Genomic DNA, 16,196 nt, shown 5'->3' with positions numbered 1-16,196 from the left:
TCGCACACCCCAAGAACCAGGGACACAGCCCTTCCCTCCACCCCGGCCCCTCTGCATTGCAATCAACAGCTGCAGCAGGTGATCCAGTAGAATCCAGTGCATTTATTTCTTGCAATAACTGAATGGGTGTTTTTCAGCTTTGGATTTTAACACATACAAATTAATTTTTGCAAGTTTAATGACAATCAGTACTAGAAGCAATTCATTGTATAAAGCTCATAGAAAAAAAAAACAAAACAAAACAAAACAAACCAACATATCCATCAGTTCTTGGTTTTCCTGGAAAAAAAGAAACCAAAACAAAAAACCAAGCATTCCAAATGAAGGCCTCGTGGAAGCAAGCATACCCCTGCCAGAAAAAGTTAGGAACAAGTCAGAATCAACTATCAGCATAGGCAGCTGAAATACAAGTATTCACTCTTTCTACAAGCAGCTAATTTAACTAAAGACAAGGAGTTTACAGGGCCTAATTAGCTGGGGAGTTTGTGAGAAACCCCCTCCCCTGTCCAGGAGCACATTCTGAGTCTGATCTGCAGTCTGGGCTAAGGAATAAAGGTGCTGATGAGCCACCCCCTGCTCTGCAAACCTCCTGTAACCATCAACTGTTCCAGTGCAAATCAGAGTGAGTCCAGAGCAGGCATTCACACTAAACCAAGAGCAATGGAAGACTCTGCCTTGGCTCTCCCCTGCCCTCCCTGGAGTGCCAGTGCTGCAATCCACAGGGAAAGGGAAGAGCAGGGTGCACATCAGACTTCAGATGTGGCTGCCTCCCTCCTTCAAGGGAGAACTCAGTCAGCCTGGACATTAAAAATGGAGAAGCAGCTTATGGCTGTTCCTAGAGGTCTAGTTAGACTACCAAAACTTCTAAATACAATCAATAAAGGCAAACACTGCTGAGCTGAGCGAGTCCTTCGCCACCTCCGTGTTCTGACCTGCTGCCCTGCCCAAACCTCTCCAAGAGTTACCAAGAGTGCTGTGGGATTCACTTGCTTCAGTTTGTATTCAGAACGTACAAAGTTGACAACTTAAAGCTTTATTGTAGTTTGCAATAATATAAACAAGTGCTGAAATTCAGTCAATGTCCATTTCTGGAAGCTTCTTGTCGGTGGCTGTGGGGGCAGAGCCCTGCTCGGGGGGCTGGCTCCCGCTCCCGCCGTCCCCCTGCCCGTCCAATGGTCCATTGGGCTCCGGCGCCTTCTGCTCCTCCTTCGGCAGCTCCACCTTGGGTTTGGGTTTGTTCACTATGGGGTTACAAATACTTGCCAATTCCTAGAGAACACAGAAATAACACATCCTTAGAAATGGTTTTATCTCCCACAGTTTAACTTTTGAAACCACTGTTGGGAATACTCCAGTTGAGGGCTGATGTTCCCTGGTACTTTTGAGATTTCTCACCTCAGAGTTTTCTGAGAGTAATAAACACAAAAACTCATGGAAATACAGTGAGTTATGTAGAAAAAACTTACTTTTGCTTTAGACTGTATTTCTTTTGCTTTTATAACTGGGTCCAAAGTAAGACTCCTCTTGTTCTGAAGGTTGAGGTTGTTGTTCATCCACTCCATGGCTTCATTGGTGCTCTTCTCCACCTTTGCCACGTCTGCTTCATCAAGATGTTCATAGAGTTCATCCTGCAACACCCAAACAGGAGCAGCTGTGTCAGTGTTTGAGCACAAACTGCATCCTGACTTCCTCAAAACTTAGGTTCAAAATACTAAAAGACCATTTAGCCAAGAGCTGTTGTGGTTAACAAATCAACAGAACTGATCACCCACAGCTCGGTAACCGGAGACTGAAGATCTCCTGCTGCTGGCATTTCGCCTCCACGAAGAAATCAACACCTGATTAAAAAGGGACTGAGATGTGCAAGGCCCAAAAGCCACTTCTAAAAATCTATTAAACATCAAGAACTCCTAAGCTCACTGGGAGGTTGCACCAGATTTTTGTCTGAAGCAGGTTACCTAAAATTCAGAAAATATTTGTACAATTTGCTTGTGTTTTCCAGAAATTAAGTGTGAAAATACCTTTGCTTTGTATGCATGAACAGCTTTCATGTACTGCTGGATTTGCTTCCCCAAGTCCTCAAATGCTTTTGGTCTTTCCTCTGATTCTTGGAATCTTGCCTGAATAGGCTGACCCAGAGTCTGAAACAAAGCACAACAGGTATCAAAACTCATGGAGCATCACTGAGGGATCCTCAGGGTTGACAAGATACATCAACTTCCCTGAACTCCTCAGAACTCTGACTCTTCCTCAACTGACAGCAAAGACTGAGCCTCCCTCAGCCCTGCTGCTAGAGGTCTGCTGGAGTCCCACTCCCCACACACAGTGCAAAGCAGGCTGTTGTTACCTCAGAATCAGCACACCCCACACAGCTCCTCGCTGGAACAAAGTTCTCCAGCTTTGGTAAATTCCCATGGGAATGGAAAAACCACTCACCTTCAGTTCTGCCAATTTATCAATGTATATTTGTTTGGGCTGGTCTTCACCATCTTCATAAAGCCAATTTTCTGTATCTTCTAGCTTCAGTGTGAAGCTATTGCGATCCTGCAGCAAGGCACACAGAACAGGCAGGTGACATCATTGATTAGGTGACAAATGGCATTAAATGGTACCTGGAACCTTTCTGGAAGGCTTGTATTTTTAGAATATAAAGAACTCTGTCTGGAACTCTTTATCCTATTTTAGTGAAAAATAAGAAATAAAATAGTCTTCTGTAGAGCTTTGTGGTGGACTCCAGGCCCAAGGAAGAGCCATGTGTGACAGCCACATTTCAGATCAAATACTGTCACATCCAAGGATTTTTGGTCCCCGCACGCTTTCATTGTCACTACATGAGCAAGCCTGAGAACAGAGGGAAACTTTTCTTTTGCAAAGGTGCCATAAATGTCACCTGGCATGTCCCAGTTTGGCCTCTGCAGACACCTGGCTGGCAAAGCTCCATTGCAGTCAATGGAGATACAGCCAGGGGCTCAAAGATCCATCCCTAGCAGCAGAGTTAAATTCATGACACACTGAGCTCCTTCAGTACAACAGGGAAAACTGACTCATAATGCCAAGAGATTTTTAGGCAACCAGTTCAGATACAGGTGCCCATATGCAGTAGATTATCATCAGAGCCAGAAAGGTTACAATTATTTCTTCAAATTTAAAGTTTGAATATTAACTTATATAAATATAGTATGTGATACAGGTCAAGAGTGACTAAATCCAACTGCTGATTGTACCACAATGCATCAGGACAGTCCAGCAGCAATACTCACATCCTCACTGACGAATTTCTCATAAACACCACAGAGTTTGTCTCTCATTTCATACACATACTCTTCCACTGCATTCTTGGCATCATTCCTCTCCTTCTCCAGCTTATCCTGCATTATCATCTTACCCTGTGAACAAAGTGTCAAATTAATTGGCTAAAAAGCTCATTATTTAACATTTATTTCCAGGACACCTTGTTAGCAAAGGCTCAAACCAGATCAAGATTTTGCAAAACTGTGATTTACAGAACACAGCACATGACTGAAAACTGATTTCAGTTTTGGTGTGATGTCCAATACAGCACAGGACAATCCTCCTCCAGCTGAGGAACCTCCACCTTGTACAGAACAGCCTTATGAGAGTGACAGCTCCCCTGGCCAGGAGCAATGAATGCATTCTGCCTCCACGGGGCACTGTTGCTCACCTCAGACTTCTAACTGCTTCTTTTATTCCTTTTAATCCTTTCCTTGACCTTCCTTAACCATGTTTAATGAAAAACAGCATTTCTGGAGACCAACAGGTGACATTTTTAGCTTGGCAGGAAGATTTTACCTCGTTCTCAATGAACAAGTTGAGCATGTCCTTCCCTATCTGCCACACCAGCTGGTTCTCGATGGGAAGGTCCACTGTGGTCGTCTTCACTTTGGCCTTCTTGGCCTGAGGTGGCTGATCCACTTTCTTGTCCTTTGAGTCAGCCTGACAAGTCTGCATTAAAATAGAATTACATTCACAGTAAAAACAGCATCACCACTCAATTCAAGGGGAGCAGTCAAGATTTACATCAGAAAAACTGAGTTAGCATCTCAACAAGAGAACCAAGCACTCCCTGCCATTCTGACAGCTCAGCTGCTGAAGCCTGAGACAATTAATGCAGACAATTAATAAACTGACATTTTCTGGGCACTCTACATTCATAGGGGATGGTGCTCACGGCAGAAACCTGTTCTAGTATTCAAGTTATTGAAAACTAGATGATTATTTCTTCCCTGAACAGGAGAGTTCCCCCATTTTATCAGTACCAGGTCACCTGACAGGTCTGCAGTTATCAGTGCCATTTGTGTCCTTTCTAAAGCTCTAATCACAATAGACCACCAGTGCACTGAAATAAAAGTTCAGCTTCCAGAACTATGACAAAGGCAGCAGATGTGCTCATACTCCTCATATTCTCATGAATCTCATGAAAATAAAGTCTCAAATGCTCCTCTTACCTCCATTTCTTCAGACTCTGCCTTATTTTCAGGCTGGGTTTGCTGTTGCTCTTCAGCCTTTTGTTGCTCCTCGTCTACTTGCATCTTCTGAAATTCAGAGAGATCCAATTTCACACATTAAACAAGCACAGATCACTGCTTCAGTTCCCAGGCTGATCCCTTAACACCTCTAATGCTCTTTAGGCAAAACAAACAGAATGAAATCTACAGGAGTAAATTATGAGCTCCCAGTCTTTGCTCCAGCAAGCCACAGCTCCATCATTAAGAATTCGATCTACACCTCAAGTCCTGGTTTCAAGAGCTCTGTCACTGGTGTAACATACTACAATGAGTACTCAGTCTCATATTTCAGTTGTGGGCATGTCTAGTAAATCCTTACTCAGGCCTGAGCCCCTGGCCAGCTGTGCTTTGTGGGCATTCTGAGCAGCTGGGAGCAGTGAGTCTGTTACCTCTTCCTCCTTCGCGTGCTGATCTGTCTCCATTGGCTCCTCGTTCTCATCAGATTTATGAACCTCCACCAGAGATGCACTTGAAACACTGAAGATGCCATGGATATTTATTCTGACTTTGACTTTCACTTTGGAACTGGATCCATCTGTTTGAGGAGTGACCTTCTGAACCAAGAAGTGAGCTAAACAGAGAGGAGAAAACCAAACACTTTTGATTAAGCTCAGTTCTGAATGCAGAGCAAACCCCGGCTGCTGCTGACACAGCTCACTGCAATGTGCTCAGGGAATGTTAAAACCTACTCAGGTTGGACAACACAGATTTTTTACCCAGCAATGCTGGGGCACAGCTATTAGGAATTCTTTATGTCAAACCTGGTGTTACTTTTATCAAAGCAAAAGACTGCACAACTCTCAGTGTGGCTCTTCCATGTTTGCTCCAATATTAGGATGCTCTTTTTGCCCATAAACTTCATGCTACTCCACCTATTTTACTGAAAATTCGTTTGAAATGTTGTCCTGAGAGCATTTGCAGTAGGCTGCATGTGCAGACTACATAATTAGACAGAAAAGGCTTGAAACACAGAAAAGATTTTTAGTACAAAATGGTGCTAACCTATAGCAGGGTCTGGGTAAGGCAGCTCCTTGGGGGAACTGTAGTAGGCCTCCAGAGTGAAGGGCTCCTTCCTGTAGAAAGTGAGGACCTTGGAAAAGGGAGCAGGGTGGTTCTTGGGGAAGACCTCACAGTCACTGCAAGAGAAAACACAGCCTGTGTTCAGTGTGACAACACAGCAGGTTAAGGTAACAAAACATTTCTAGGTACTCTTAGGGAAATAGCTTCCTTAAGAAGTGACAAGACTGTCCTGATCTTTCAGGTTAAGTAACACAACAACCACGCAGGAAGTACCAAACTGCCACTCAACCCTGGTTTTGTTTTCTGCCATCATTAACTTCAGAAGTATCAAAACTGGAAGTGTTAAATAGGCACTCAGCCCTGGAAATACCCTGTTCTAAGGGTATTTACTGACATTTGTTATTTACTCTAACCATCACCAGTAATTTTAAGCTGTAACATGCAAGAAGATTGTACTGGCTGTACCTCAGGTCTTCTCCTGCTGGTGAATTCCATCGCAAAGAGATGGGGTACGGTATCAAATCAGTGATAGAAAACTCTCTCACTTTGAAAGCCGGGGACAAAATTGCACACTGCAAGAGCACAAAAGCCACATTACAGATGTTCAGACTTTAGGTGAACAAGCATTTCATTCAGCAAGTAGCTATTGATGCTGCTTAATATTCTCACAGCAAGAGCAAACAGCACTTTTTACCTGCAGCGCACAGCCTCGTGCCACAGCCTCATCTGCATTCAGGGTCGTACTGACTTCTTTGCCAAAAAATTTACTGATCTTATCCTTGACAGCAGGAATTCTTGTGGTACCACCAACTATCTCTACTGCATAAATATCCTCCTTCTTCAACCCTAGAAAGGAGTCAGACAATAGATGAAATGTTTCTCTTTCACATTAATACACTGACATCATAAACCAGAAGTTTTAATAGACCAACTTTAGGCTAAGTTTCTAAGCAGTAAAAATTTCAGCTCTTAGCTTGAGTGAGGAAGTTTTTTAATCTTGTAACTCCTAAGCATAAAACTCTTGTTTGTGGTAAACCCTTGTGTCCAACATGCACTCTGGCTGTCTGGCTGGCTCCTGTCTCATGCAGAGCAGCCCCCACACAGCCCCACTTACTGGCTTGCTCCAGCACGCTGCGAAGGGGCGGCTCCACTCTTGCCAGGAGTCCTTCACACATCTCTAAAAATTTGCTTCTGTTGGAAGAATCCATAAACAAAGCTCTAGCACACCATAAGCACCATTGCAAACAGGATGCCCAAACTGAAGGAATGCCACTTTCACTGTGCACTGCAGGGTTTTCTCTCCCTCAGTCCTAGCTTTACACTTTATTATGTTCTCCCAGACAAAAACTGGTTCCAGCAACCCTGGCATCCTTTCAACATTCCCAGCCCTCCCTCCTAACTCAAGGCCACTGACCAGGCTCTAAACACTTTTATTTCCAGCAGCATTCCTGCACATGTTGTTCTTTGATTTCTCAGCTCCCTTCAGCCCTAAGAGCTGACACTTCATAGCAAGTTTTTAACTGCCTGAAGGGCACTCTGAAGTGTCCCACTGTAGAGCAGAGTTACCTGTTCATGGTTCCAGACACATCTATGTCATTCATAAAGCACTCAATGTTCATGGGCAGGTCAGAGGCATTGGCACTCATCAGCTTCTTCAGCCTCTCACACTCCTGGTACAGCCTCAGCAGCGCTCGGATCTTGGACTTGATGTCCAGTTTGTATTTCTTCCCAAACTCCTCACAAAAGTATTCCACCAACACCTCATCAAACTTCCTGCCTCCAAGGGTTGTATCAAATGCTGTAGCAAGAACCTTAAAGGAAGGGAACCCTTCAGTACCAGTTCAATGTGCCATTACCCAGTGAAAGCAATCAGCAGTCCACATCAAAGCAGTGCTTTGTTTCAAAGATAGTTCAACTCTAAGTCAAAGAAATCAGCCTTCCTGGAATGAGGTGACAACTGCTTTAAAAGGAATTTAGGGAGATCGGGCAGGACTTAGCAACACAATCTGTTCCATAGCTTGTGCTGGGAGCAGATCTCTGTTCCAAATTCTGCTTAGCCACTGTCAGTTTGAGTCATATCCCAGTTTAATATTTGATGCCTCCTAAGGGTGGAACATGCTTACCCAAAGCTAAAAATAAAACAGGAAGAAAATAAATTATTTTAACTCTTAAAACAGGTGCTCCTTTTTGATGAAGGAATTATCTGCAAAGAACACCTGTAGTCCACCCACCTCAGCTCATTCTGCTCTGTAAACACACCAGGAATTTATTTTTTTAGGAACAGAAATCATTACCCTCAATACCCCTTCAGATGGCTTTGGCCTCTACACTGGCTAACAGCCCTGCACTCTGGACCCCAAAGCATCCTTTCCACACTGCCATGGCTTCCAAGTTTAAAAAACAAATCCAAGAGAAACACAAGGGCTACATTTCCTCACATAAATAAAACTATGAGAAAACAAGTGTTGTCAGAACATTTCTCTGCATTTCACTATCTCATGCTTTAAATTCTGCATCTGTTTCTCCAGCCAATCATGAGAAAGGTATTGTAACTGCAAAGTCCAGATCGTAATAATTAACAATAATAATAATAAAATGCCAGTAAGAAATGTTAGTGTTTGCTGCAAAAGAGCAATGCTTTGGCAGTGTACACTCACAAATACAGTCATCTGCTGAGCTTCCACTGGCAGCTTAAAGCAATCAGGAATGTTTCTTCATTGTACATGAGCACCACAGTGAGGGTTCAGAACCAATGTCTGTCACTTACAGCACTGCAGGAATTCCTGCTTCAACACCAGATCTCATGACTGAACTGGAGTATTTTTCTGAAAGCAGCACAGTCAGATATGATAATTTCTGAATAAACCATTTAATCCAGGTTTTTTATTCTTTGCCAGAGTCTGCTGATTAAGGCATGTTTGCTTCCTCCACACACTGCTCAAAAGCTCTCTAGTTCCCTGCCCTACTTTTTGCTCCAGACAAAGTGCAATTTTAAGAACAAGAATTGAGCTGTGTGGATGCCTCTCTGTGAAGCCAGGCAGGCTTGCCTGCCACAGTCCATGCCACAGTGTGCTGATGAATGTTCTACAGATAATCAAAATGGATGTGTAACAGCTTGTTTACTTTCAGTTTGCCTTTGTTGAATGCACAAACAGAAACTTGATATGCAGAATGGCCCATGTCCACAAAAACAACGTTCCGTGGCTTTTCTTCGAAGGCAGGCAGGTCTGGCTTATAGATCCCATATGCAAGTGCAACTACAGAAACAAAAGTATAGTTAGGACATAAAGATTTGTCATTACCAAGAAATAAATGGTAATCAGGAATCAACATTAGCATTTCATTGTGCTCCTCAAGATACAGACATTGAATAAACAGAATTCTCAATGCCAAAGAAACATGGAAGAACATTAAACAGTACCACCCCTCCCCCAGCTGCACTAAAACAGATATTCACCAAATATTGTTATGTCTTTGCAAAGCAATGGAAAACCAGACCCGAATTAGGGAAACCTTCTGATCTCCAAGTGTATAAAAGCAGCTGTAATTCCAGAAAGCAGGGCTCACTGGCAGAATAAAAGCCTTTTCATGTAGTAAAACTGCAACACTGAGTGAGGGACAGGAAGAATTACCTGCAGTTGTTTCATTGATTAGTTTCAGACAGTTGAGACCAGCAATCTGGGTAGCATCCATCACAGATCTCCTTTCTGCATCTGTGTAGAAACAAGGAACCTGCAAGGAGGTCAGAGAGCCAATATTACCATTATTAACATTTCCAGGAGCCACCTTCAGGAAACAGCTACAAGGGTGGACAGGACAGTGTGCTCATGGGGCACAGGCCTTCTTCAAATGCAGTGCTCATTTCAGGTGCAACAGAAGAAAAAAATACATAAAGACAAAGTTCCTTTTTTTATTCCATATCACAAGCCACTAATTTCTGGAATACATAATCAAAAAATAGGAATCAAATATTATTTATGCTGCTAATCAGCAGCATTTTAAGACCATTAATGATATAAGTCTAGTTTCCAAGAGGTGTAAGATTCAGTTTAAACAGAAAAGAAAGATACCTGGACATTCAAATTTACTGGCCAATTGAATCAGATTTAACTGAATGCTGCAGCCATTTCAGTTCAGACAGTAACTAAGTGCTGTGTGTTTTGCTGGATTCCATACTTACAGAAACAACACAGTCAACCACAGGCTTCTTAAGCGCATTCTCAGCAGTCTCCTTTAATTTGGTCAGAAGCATTCCTGTCACCTGCTCAATTGTAAAGTTTCTTTCTTCTTCCATATACATGGCCTTCAAATAAAAATTGTGCACACTCATTACACTGCAGTGGAACCCATGCACCATCCCCATTATCAGCCTTTTATTCCCTTCCCTATTAAGGCTTTCCATTCAAAAGAGAACACAAACCACAGTGAGCAGATTCAAAACAGAGAAATAAAAGGAAACTTTATCAGTTTCCTCCTCTGGCTCCTCAAACATGCCAGACTTACCCTGATGCCAGTTGAGCCTGTTGGCAGCTGGACAAGTTCATAGGCAAGGCTTGCTTTTTCAGCTTGAACAAAGGGATCTGAGAATGCACGACCATGAAATCTTTTAAAACTTTGTACTGTATTCTTTGCATTTGAAATAACCTAGAGGAAAAGAAATCTTTAATACAACGCGGCAGGGGAACATCTGAATTTCAAACAGAAGACAGAGTTTTGTTCTCATGCTTCTCCCACCAGAGTATTTTTGTCATTTGTATCTTAACAGCATCTGGGCAGGTGCTGGGAGGCAACTTCCCTCTGGCTGCTCAGGGAACCTACAGCAATTTGAGATGGAAAATAAAATATGCACTAAAAACTGAGCCAAGTCTATAAAATATTGATTACAACCAGACTTAAATTTCATGGTGCACGTGTAGTTCATTAGAACTGTTAGCAAAATCTCTTTCCCACTTACCTGTTCTCTACCCCCTACCTTTCTACAATCAGTGATTGCCCAAACATAACAAGCACATGGATGTAAACTCCACCTCAGGTTCATCACATGCACATGACACTCAACACACAGATATTCTCACAAAAGACCTCTCACAAGGACCTGCTCATGAAGCTTTAGGAGGTCAGGAGGTCCCCTAAAATGATGCTGTCACCTTGGTTTAACTGACAAAAGGTAGACTGACTTTGATTACCAGCAGAGATCAGCACAGAGAAGTGAAAGCCCATCCCAGCTGGCTTCACACAGCACAGTGAAGGGAATTCTGTCACTGACAGCAGAGCGACGCACGCACTGAAAACCACAGGCACTGAGAGAGCAGACAGGCACTGTTCCACAGAGCATTACCTGGATCTGGGCTCAGGCAGGTCCTACTTCCTAAGTAACTTGGCCTGGATGTTCTCTAAGTTTAGTCTGTGCAGGACACACTCATCTCTACAGGGCTCTGCACCAATGGATTTCGTTAAGCTAAGCAGACTCAATTCCAGAAAAAACAGCTGTGTTTGGTTCTAGTACAGTTGTGCTGCTCTTGAATAACATGGCTGTGTCCAGGGATTTTTGTATCTTAGGTAAAAAATCTTCACACATCTCTAGGCTTTTTAGGCTAAGAAAAAACAACTGTTTGACTAGTCACTTCCTGTAGAAGACTTGAAAAAAATAAATCATCTTTTATAGGGGTTACTTACACAGCAACAGAAAATCTGATACAGCAAGACCCAAATACCATGAGTAGGACAAATCTCCTTAACTTCTTCCCAGTCCTTAAATTACATTTACCTGCCTACAGCAACAGAAACTCAGACTATGGGCAAGAGCACCCAAGAGAGATATTTAGGTTGTAATTCAGCCACAAAGGGTCAAGATAGCTCTATCTATTTACACTCAAATATGCCTCCTTTCTGCCCAAACCATGCACTTAATGGAATTCTATAGAACAGAGTCACATAATTAAAAGCCATCATAAAGCACAGGGACTGGAACAAACTAGGGCAGGGTGAAGCACCACTTGTGAATTTAGGTTCACAACTTGAAAAAAAAAAATTAGTAGTTATGAAACTTTCTTAAGAGGCACAGCTTTATTTTGTACACTTCATTATGTGCAAGGATCAACGCTGAGATTTCTCTGCCAGATGACAAAGCAGCAGCCCATGGTGAACAGCTGAGAGCAGCTCAGCTGTTCACTGGTCAGGGAGGGAGCAGCAGCTCAGGGCCATGTGTTATCTGCAGTGACAAAGCCCAGAGTGCTGCTCTGAAGTGTTCTACCCAAGCCCCACACTCACCTGGCTCTTGGCTGCAGCACCAATGGAGCGATTCTTGGGCCCAAAGGATATACAGGCTCTGCAAGGAAGAGTGAGCTCAGTCAGTGACTCCAGCTGCACATCCACTGCACATCTGCTGGCTAAAAATACTGACACTGTCTGGAAGGCCACTGTAATTAATTACTGGGTCCATTAAAACCGTTGGTCACTCGTGGAAGGTTCTGGGCATTCTGGGAACCAGGCACTATAACTGCATTGAAACCAGCACCAGCCCTCCCTGCAGAACAGCCTCAGCCCAGGCTCAGCCATGCTCCTCCAAGCCTCCCACCTCAGGCCTGAGTGGGCAGAGCCTCCCCTCAGGGACTGCACTCAGGGAGAAGCTGGTAGCTATAACATGGAAATGTTCAACTGTTCAGCACTCAAACACGAGGTACATCAGGTGTTACAGAAATTATTCCTACATGTCTGCAGCAGATGCTAACTAAGCTTTCCAGGTTAAGGCAAACCCTTCAAGGGCACAAAGAAACTACCTGCAGAGAAAGATTGGTCTTTCAGGGTTTCATCTGTACCCACTGAAACAACATGGGGCACAGAAAGAGAAATTATGTTTTACTTCCCCCTGCTTTGTGACAGCCTGCAGTTCTGAATAGAGAAATTCTCCTTTTAGGAGAAATCCCTCAGCTGATTAAGCCTCTTGATTTACATTTTTAACAAACTGTAGGAGCCCTAACAAAACAAAATCCAGCCCTCTAATCCAAGTTGTTCATACCACAGAGGTAAACTTGGTGGGGGGAGCCCTGCCATTAGGTGAGCAGATCTTTACTGCTCACACAACATGCCAACTAAGTCTAATTAAGCTCTGTCCATGCAGCAGGTTAAGAATCTGCTTTACAGCAGGGTGATGCCACAGGGCTGCTACAGAAAACATTCCAGCTCAGCCTGAGGTTTGGAACTGGGTGTTCCAAGCAGAATCTAACCAAAACCAACCCGAAGGCTGGGCTGACACAATTGCATTGGGTTTGTATCTTCTTCAATTTATAAACAACTTCACAAACGCTACAAGGCCTACCCTAAAGTATGTGCTGCAACAGAATTAACAGTTCTGAATAAATCTGCAGTTGTTTGAAATAACTATTTGTGACATTAGTTAAAAAAAAGCGAAGTTTGTGCTCTGCAGACCCTCAGGCCCACACCAATGAACAGGAGGTAAAGACCTAATGAGCCCAGAGCAGGGAGCTGGTTATTAATTTACTCTGGTCTCCTGAAAGGAATTAAGACATGAATTGTGCCCTTCTCTTGGAAAAAAACAAATACAGCTACTTCACTGCTGAATTTACAAATCAAGATCCCCTCACTAACACAAATGCACAAATTTAGATGAGAGCCCTGGCAGGGACCCAGCACAGAAGTGAGTGAAATTACAAAGAAGGAGGGAGAGAAGGAAGAATTTTCAACCAGTCTCATTCCCCAAATCAGTTCACAAGAACCAGTAAACTCATGAAATACAAATTACACTATTACACCATTTCTGGGAGCTGAAAAACTAACCAGTGCACTTTAGGTAGAAACATTCACAGTGAAGGTCACCAGAGGTCTAATGAAACAACTTCAGCAAGTTAAAATCTCTGCTTCACATCCCTGGAGGCACCTCCTCACCCTCCCACCTGCTGCCACTTCCTGGGAAGGTCCCCTGTCCCCTGACAGTTCCTGTCCCCTGCACTGATCATCAGCACCAGCTCCAGAACATCAATCACAATGATTTAATTTAACTCAAGGCCCTTCATCCCTACAGAAATAATTAAACTAGCTTACTTTTATTTCTCAGTTTCCACTACCTTTCTCTCTACCACTTTTCCATGTCCAAAGACAAACACAGTTTGCACAGCTTTGGGGTGTACAAGTTCAAATTTTACAGCACTCCAGAAGAATCCAAGTACCAGACTGAAGGCAGATTCTGTGGGAGTGTCACCTGTGCCACAGAACTCAGCCCAATGCACTCAGGGGGGTTTATTTTAATAACAGAGATTATTACAATAACATACAAAACACAGTGTTTAGCCCTGACCATGAGCCAGTGCCTGGGGAAACCTGTCACTACACCTTGCATGACTTCCCCACTGTAACAACTGCTCAGCACTGACTTTTGGAACCAGGCTTCTGATTCCAAGTCACTTAAAAACCATGCAGAAGTTCTTTTAATAGAAGGGTCTGCTTGCAGAATGCTTTTCTGCATTCCCTCAGAACAGCACCTGGACATTAAGCCCTGCTAAAACCCTCTCATTTGCATTTTGCTCATTTTTTCCAATTTTACTTCAGGCTCCCATAACTGAAGTATTTCCCAAGAGATGCATCGTGTCAGATATTTTATTTAGCTCATCTCCTTCAACAAGGGAGATTTGTGCTCACATCTCAAATATACAGATATATCTATCAGCAGAACTTCAACTCCCTGAGGGCCAAATACCTACAGCTATTAGAACCCAGCTCTGATCCTCTCTACATTCAATATTTTCCCAGTACATCTAACCTTTAAATTTCCACGTTATTGAGAACACTTAAGAGATCTCCAGATACTTGGGCACACATGCTGAATTCAAAAATTCCTTCTCTATTTATTCATTGCTTAGAGACAGCAGGAAGCAAACAGTGATGTATGGTCTAATGAGAAGCAAGGTCACTCTGGGCTTTCTGAGGTGATCTAAACCAGCCCAAACATCGAAGATGATGCAGCTGCCTCACCAAGACAGCCACTTCAGGATCTGCTCAAATGAAGCTGCAACAGAGGGGAAGCTCCAGAAACACTTCTAGGACAGTTTTCCCCCCAGTTCCTCTCCAGGTTGGATGCCCAATTCTTGATGCAAATTCTTTTCCCACCTTCATTTGGCAACTCATTCAGAGTTTTATAGCAGTTCTCTCCTTCCTTCTTAGGAAGTTCCTCAATAAAAGCAGGCAATGCACACTCCTGTTGAGAATGTGGTAGCAGGGATCATTACACAAGCAGGGCTAGAATACACTGACCACATTGTACCATGGAATCATGGATGGGGAGGGACCTTGAAGCTTATCCAGGCCCTCTGCCATGGTCAGGGACATCTCCCACCATCCCAAGCTTCGTGCAACCTGGCCTTGGGCACTGCCAGGGACCCAGGGGCAGCCACAGCTTCTCTGGGCACCCTGTGCCAGAGCCTCCCCATCCTCACAAGGAAAGATTTCTTCCCAATATGCAATCCAGAGCTCCTCTCTGTCAGTTCTGAAGCCGTTCCCCTTGTCCTGGCACTGCAGGCTGCTGAGCAGCTTTCCAAGCTCTGATCCCAGGACAAGCCATGGCTCACACTAAGCCCGGCACCAGCCCAACCCAGCTCAGCCCTCCCCAGTCCTGCTGAGCTGGGACCGCAGGGGAGTGACAGCCGTGCTCCCAGAACACGGCGTACGAATACACAGGGAATTAAGGTCTGGCGCTTCCAGCAGCCAGGGATGCTTTTCTCTACACTCACAGCCCCCGTCCTTCTAATCCCAAGGGCAGAGCCCCGCCTCGGGGGGGACAAACCGGCCGTACTGCACCGAAAGGCTGGGGGAGCTGGGGCTGCTCAGCCTGGCAATGAGAAGGTTGTGCGGACACCTCGGAGCGTCTTGCAGCGTCTCAAGGGGCTACAAGGAAGCCGGAGAGGGACTCTGCATCAGGAACTGGACTGACAGCACAAGGGGAACGGCTTCAGACTGAAAGAAGGGAAATTTAAATTAGATGTAGGGTACAAATTTTTCCCTGTGAGGGTCAGAAGGCACTGGCACAGATTGCCCGCAAGAACTGTGGCTGCCCCATCCCTGGAAGTATTCGAGGTCAGGCTGGACGGGGTTTGGAGCAACCTGGGATGGTGGAAGGTGTCCCTGCCCAAGGCAGAGGGGTAGAACTGGATGAGCTTTAAGGTCCCTTCCACTCCCTTAGCATCCTATGATTCTGTGATTCTACGAAAGGCATCTGAGCGGGGCTCCCGAAGCCCTCTCCGTGCCTGCCGCGCTTTACCGCATCTCTTGTAAGCACTTTATACCTCCGCTCCTCCCGGCCCCGCCACTTCCCTCCCTCCCCGGCCCCGCCACGCCGGGCCCCGCGGGCGCCTTGCCGCCGCCTCAGCGCGGCTCCCGGGCTCACTCACGGCGTGCAGCGGTCGCTGTACTCGTTGGCGACAGTTTCGATGCCGCCGGCGCGGGCCACAGCCACGTAGCAGCTCTGGAAGCCCAGGTCGATGCCCACCACGGACATGGCGGCGGCGCTGAGGGGGGAGCGCGGTACCGGCAATTCTCGAAAGATCCCGTCGGGCCGCGGCCGCGCCGGCGCTGAGGGCGGCCGAGATCTCGCGAGAGCGCGGGGCGCGCGGCGCGGCTGAGGGCGGGCGCTCTGGGCGG

General features: G+C 44.9%; 1 protein-coding gene across 1 annotated transcript; it reads right to left on the bottom strand.

Moving 5' to 3' along the window:
• Positions 1–82: 82 nt before the first annotated feature.
• On the bottom strand, positions 83–16,140 carry HSPA4 (heat shock protein family A (Hsp70) member 4). Its single transcript, XM_071443656.1, has 19 exons — positions 15,947–16,140; positions 11,817–11,874; positions 10,050–10,190; positions 9,727–9,849; positions 9,179–9,278; positions 8,670–8,803; positions 7,113–7,357; positions 6,661–6,737; positions 6,241–6,392; positions 6,012–6,118; positions 5,529–5,662; positions 4,916–5,097; positions 4,467–4,553; positions 3,811–3,963; positions 3,261–3,386; positions 2,437–2,544; positions 2,022–2,141; positions 1,467–1,628; positions 83–1,269 (listed from the first exon to the last, which is right to left on the bottom strand). Exons 1-19 carry the CDS (start codon positions 16,051–16,053, stop codon positions 1,072–1,074), a joined length of 2,514 nt encoding a protein of 837 aa, XP_071299757.1. The 5' UTR covers positions 16,054–16,140; the 3' UTR covers positions 83–1,071.
• Positions 16,141–16,196: the final 56 nt, after the last annotated feature.

Source organism: Agelaius tricolor, unplaced genomic scaffold (genome assembly GCF_023055355.1).
Source record: "Agelaius tricolor isolate 1412-34295 unplaced genomic scaffold, bAgeTri1.0.p SCAF_18, whole genome shotgun sequence".
Classification (NCBI taxonomy): Eukaryota; Metazoa; Chordata; class Aves; order Passeriformes; family Icteridae; genus Agelaius; species Agelaius tricolor.
Note: the sequence above shows the minus strand (reverse complement) of the source record. Positions and strands in the feature narration are given on the sequence as shown.

Excerpts from the sequence above, each read along its gene's own strand:
- HSPA4 (XM_071443656.1), bottom strand. The coding sequence starts at position 16,053 with ATGTCCGTGGTGGGCATCGACCTGGGCTTCCAGAGCTGCTACGTGGCT. Across the intron at positions 6,738-7,112 it reads GTGTCTGGAACCATGAACAG|AAGCAAATTTTTAGAGATGT; the intron begins GTAACTCTGCTC and ends TTCTTCCAACAG. Across the intron at positions 1,629-2,021 it reads TTCATGCATACAAAGCAAAG|GATGAACTCTATGAACATCT; the intron begins GTATTTTCACAC and ends TGGGTGTTGCAG.